The sequence below is a fragment of the Oryzias melastigma genome, linkage group LG24, assembly GCF_002922805.2.
Source record: "Oryzias melastigma strain HK-1 linkage group LG24, ASM292280v2, whole genome shotgun sequence".
NCBI classification, from domain to species: Eukaryota; Metazoa; Chordata; class Actinopteri; order Beloniformes; family Adrianichthyidae; genus Oryzias; species Oryzias melastigma.
Window position 1 is genome coordinate 16,174,553 of NC_050535.1, and position 3,861 is coordinate 16,178,413.

The window sequence follows — 3,861 nt, forward strand, 5'->3', positions numbered from 1 at the left end:
GTGTTATGGGGTTGATTTCCCTGCCTCAGCTCAAGGACTTTTCTCAGGATCAGAATGATGTCATTGTGCATCAGGCTTTGATGGAAATTACATCAAATGACATCACTGGATCTTTCGGTAGAAACAATGATGATGACGAATGATGTCATCAGTGGATGATGTCATTGTTTGTGACGTCATCACTGGATGATGTCATTGTGTGTGATGTCATCAACAAACTGATACATGACTGATTTCATCTCTGCATGACAATAGAATTTTATGTAAACTATTTTTTGTCAAAACACATTTTTGTCATGTTGTGTCTCCTGTCAGTCACTTCAGGTTCATGTTATTTATCCACAACTGTTTTCATTTCTGTTAGTTGTCTTCAGTGTATAAAAGTGTCTGGTTTTCAGTTTGACATTATCAGGTCATCTGATTTATCTCCAGTTTACTTCTCTATGGATTTTTATTTCAAGTTTATTTATTAAAAGTTCAAATTTCTGACACCAAGTCCAGTTTTCTGCATCTCAGGTCATATTTCTCCTGGTTTTGACGGTTGAACCCAATGTGACTCTTGTTCTATATTTACAGCCATCTAAAGTCTTATCCTCTAAACACAGACTTTTGTTGTGATTGACAAGATTTAAATACTAAATATTAGAAAACTGAATAAAACAGTGTTTGAAGAGGGCAATTCTAATCAGAAACTATGACATTAAGTGGATAATGTTTGTAATGTGTATGACGTTAGTAAAGGGGATTATGTTTGTAAAGTGGAATACAGCAGTAGGTTTTTTTTCCCCTTATTACAAGTTATTAGAGTTATAAATTGACCAATCAGATGGCTCAATAAGCGTTTGTGGGTCTGACGTCGAACGTCTGGGGGGTTTGATTGACAGATGACGGGTAGCCAATGGGAGCAGACTTCATCAATGGGTCCGTGAAGAACTAAGTAGTAAAGTCGTTCATTATAGTAAAGCGAATTACGTTAGTTAAACAGATCAAATTAGCTTCAGACTTGTAGTGAGGAATGTATGAACTCACCATAATAACAGTTGTTTTATTTTGAAAATTACCTTGTTTTTTTAACGTAGTACTTTGTTTCCTGTCTTTGCACGTCCTGCTGCTCTTTATTGAATGAATGTGCTGCACTCAGTTATCTGGCTAAAGCAGAAACTGACTCCTTGACTAAATCGAGTGTTTTACTGACATATAGCCACATTTTAGCTCATGAATCAGCAGACGGTGACTAGTTTGACCAGAACTCACAGGTTTAAGTTGCTTCACTGTCACATGTCTTCAGTTCTTTGCAGGGAAGCAGTTTTGCAGTTTTTTTCTTTTGCCGTCCCTCTCTCTCTCTCCCTCTGAGTCAGAGCGGAGCCACAATGTCAGAAGGTCAGAACCTCACAAGAAAATGGGTACGATAGAACACTGGGGGCAGTTTGTGGCGATTTTTTTTTTGTTTTTCCTTGTATCACTAACAAGAGATAATTAATATTTATACAAATAAAAACCAAAAAACAACAAAAAAACAGGTAAAGTAAACATTATGTAATTGTACAAATGACGTGACCTTTTCGTCCCTGAAATCCTAGCAGAGACACTTTTACTCCTGGGCTTCCCCCTCCCCTATTTGCTCATGGATGGGAGACTTTCTGACAGAACACCTGTCCGAGGGAAAAAGACTCAATTTAGAGCATTATTGTCCAAGTATTGTCCATGCGGAATCCCAAAAAGGAGTAGATTTGTGGAATATATTGCATATTTATTTAGTTTTAAGGTTTGTAGATTTAATAAAAGAAAGAATAGAAGAATTTTAGATGTTGCAAGAGGAGAAAAAACATAACTTTTGAGGATGAGGTAACCTAAAATAGTTTTCAAAGAAGTTCGGAGTTCATAAATACAGACTAAAAGTTTTTTTGTTTTTTTTTTTAAATTAACAGCTGACCACCATACAGCCTAAGATGGTATTTCATGTATTTTGTATGTGGAAAAATACTGTTATAGTAGTCAGAACGGGTGTAAAATGACTTAATCATTTTCTGTCTTTATTCAAACTTTTCTAGCAAAACAAACATTTAAAGTTGTCATTTAATGAACTGTAGACTTCTGGGGAATTGTTTTCTTTTTTTGGAAGTGTGACATCATGAAACTCTTTTTTGATCCACTGTCAGGATCAAGCGGAGTCGATGAATTCGGACCTGAAGCTCACCAAGGAGAAGGTGGCTCTGCTGATGCGGGAATACCAAGACCTGCTGAACGCTAAGATGGCTTTGGAGATAGAAATCACCACATACAGGTGACCGTCATCGTCTCAGCTAAATAATCATTCGGCTTTTCCGCTCATACATCCTCTCTGTGTGACAGGAAACTGATCGAAGGGGAAGACGGTCGCCTCAGCACCGTGGTTGGAAGGCTGAGCCTGACCGACGGCTTGAACACGACGTTTTCCCCGGATACACCAGCCCTCACCGGTACTCTAAAGCTCACAGAAGGTCACAAAGAAACAGGCGGAAGCAGCAATGAGACGGCTGCAGCTTCTGGACAGTTAGTGGCCGATTCTAAAGGAACGTCACATGATCAGGCATGTGCCGTGTGCGAGAGGAAGACGCTCCTCATCAGGTAAACGTCAACTCCAAACAACACATTCATCTCTCTTAGTTTTAGTCTTTTTCATGCATTCTTTTCCATTTCCCAGGAAGGTTAAGACAGACGAGGACACGTATGTGAGCAACACTAAGCAGTGCACCATCACCATTTCTGGAGCAGCTGAAGACACAGACGAGGAGTAAAGAAATCGTCTAAGCTAATGGTTTTTCTTGATTTAGAACATCAAAAACGTGTTGTCCTGCCTCTAACAAAGCTTCTGTCTTTATTTACTAAATAAACAACGAGCAAGCATAGTGTGTGATGCATCACTGAAATAAGAAAAATGTATTTTTGTTTTTCATATTTTATTTCTAAAATTTGTACCATTTTTTTTCATCATCATCATCTTAGAAAAAAAGGCTTACAGTAATGGGTTGATTTAGAAAAACAATACAGTTTAAGAAAACACAGTTCATTGTTACCCTAAAGAATAGCTGACATTATAAGTCAGAATATTCATTTCTGCCACATTAAATCAAACATAATCCCTCATAATCACAGTTAGAGCTTTAAGTGCAAATAAATATTTTAAAGTAATTACGTAGTTCCCAGAAAACAAGAATGTGCACTTTTAGATTCTTACCAGCACTGTTATTTCAAAAGACTGAATCTTTAAGTTTGTGAATGAAGTGGTTTGGGTTCCTCGCCCACCCCGCCCGCACGGCGATAAACTGCAAGGCTGACGTCATGAGCCAGAGCGTCGGCACTCTCCTGAAAGACCAAGAATCAGGAAATTTGATTTATTTATGTATTCATTTTTTACACATTTGTCTGAAAACGAGTGTTCACCTGCGTGTCCGCCTCTGCGTAGACTCTCACCACATCCTCCGTCCCAGACGGCCTGACAAAAGAGCGAGCGTTTCTGTAGTTCTTCACCAGGCCGTCGATGGCGTCCTGCAGGCCTGCTGGGCTCACCGCCCTTCTCTCAGCGTCTGTGGTGTCTATTACCCGGCGGTCAGACACCTTTAGGGGGAAAAAACAGAAACTAACTGACTTAAAGTTCATCAATTAATGAATGCACCAAAAACACCACATTTTGATTTATTTCTGAGGATGTTATATCAAAGGATCTCAACTTTCTGTATAAGTTTGGTGACATTTGTAAATATTTGGCCTGAATCAATAAAAAAAAAAGACTAATTAATTGCAAACCTGAGAAAAAATTAATATATTTGTTTTTTAGTGACAGTATTTGTCCACTTGTGATCACAAAATGAAATGTACACA

The 3,861-nt window shown here is 38.3% G+C and overlaps 2 protein-coding genes across 3 annotated transcripts in view; one reads left to right on the top strand and one right to left on the bottom strand.

Annotated features, from left to right (window-relative positions):
- ngs (notochord granular surface) overlaps nucleotides 1–2,891 on the top strand; it is a 9,572-nt gene extending 6,681 nt beyond the window's left edge. For both annotated transcript variants that reach the window (XM_024291633.2, XM_024291632.2), the window contains exons 9-11: nucleotides 2,160–2,284; nucleotides 2,353–2,607; nucleotides 2,684–2,891. In XM_024291633.2, coding sequence (XP_024147401.1) covers nucleotides 2,160–2,284; nucleotides 2,353–2,607; nucleotides 2,684–2,777 — 474 coding nt within the window. In that variant the 3' untranslated portion in view covers nucleotides 2,778–2,891. The remainder of the gene's footprint in view (nucleotides 1–2,159; nucleotides 2,285–2,352; nucleotides 2,608–2,683) is intronic.
- Nucleotides 2,892–2,936: 45 nt separating this feature from the next.
- The window catches only part of pgm3 (phosphoglucomutase 3), a 7,777-nt gene continuing 6,852 nt past the window's right edge, over nucleotides 2,937–3,861 (bottom strand). Inside the window, exons 12-13 of the mRNA XM_024291630.2 lie at nucleotides 3,424–3,597; nucleotides 2,937–3,345 (exon numbers count right to left, since the gene is read on the bottom strand). Coding sequence (XP_024147398.1) covers nucleotides 3,247–3,345; nucleotides 3,424–3,597 — 273 coding nt within the window. The 3' untranslated portion in view covers nucleotides 2,937–3,246. The remainder of the gene's footprint in view (nucleotides 3,346–3,423; nucleotides 3,598–3,861) is intronic.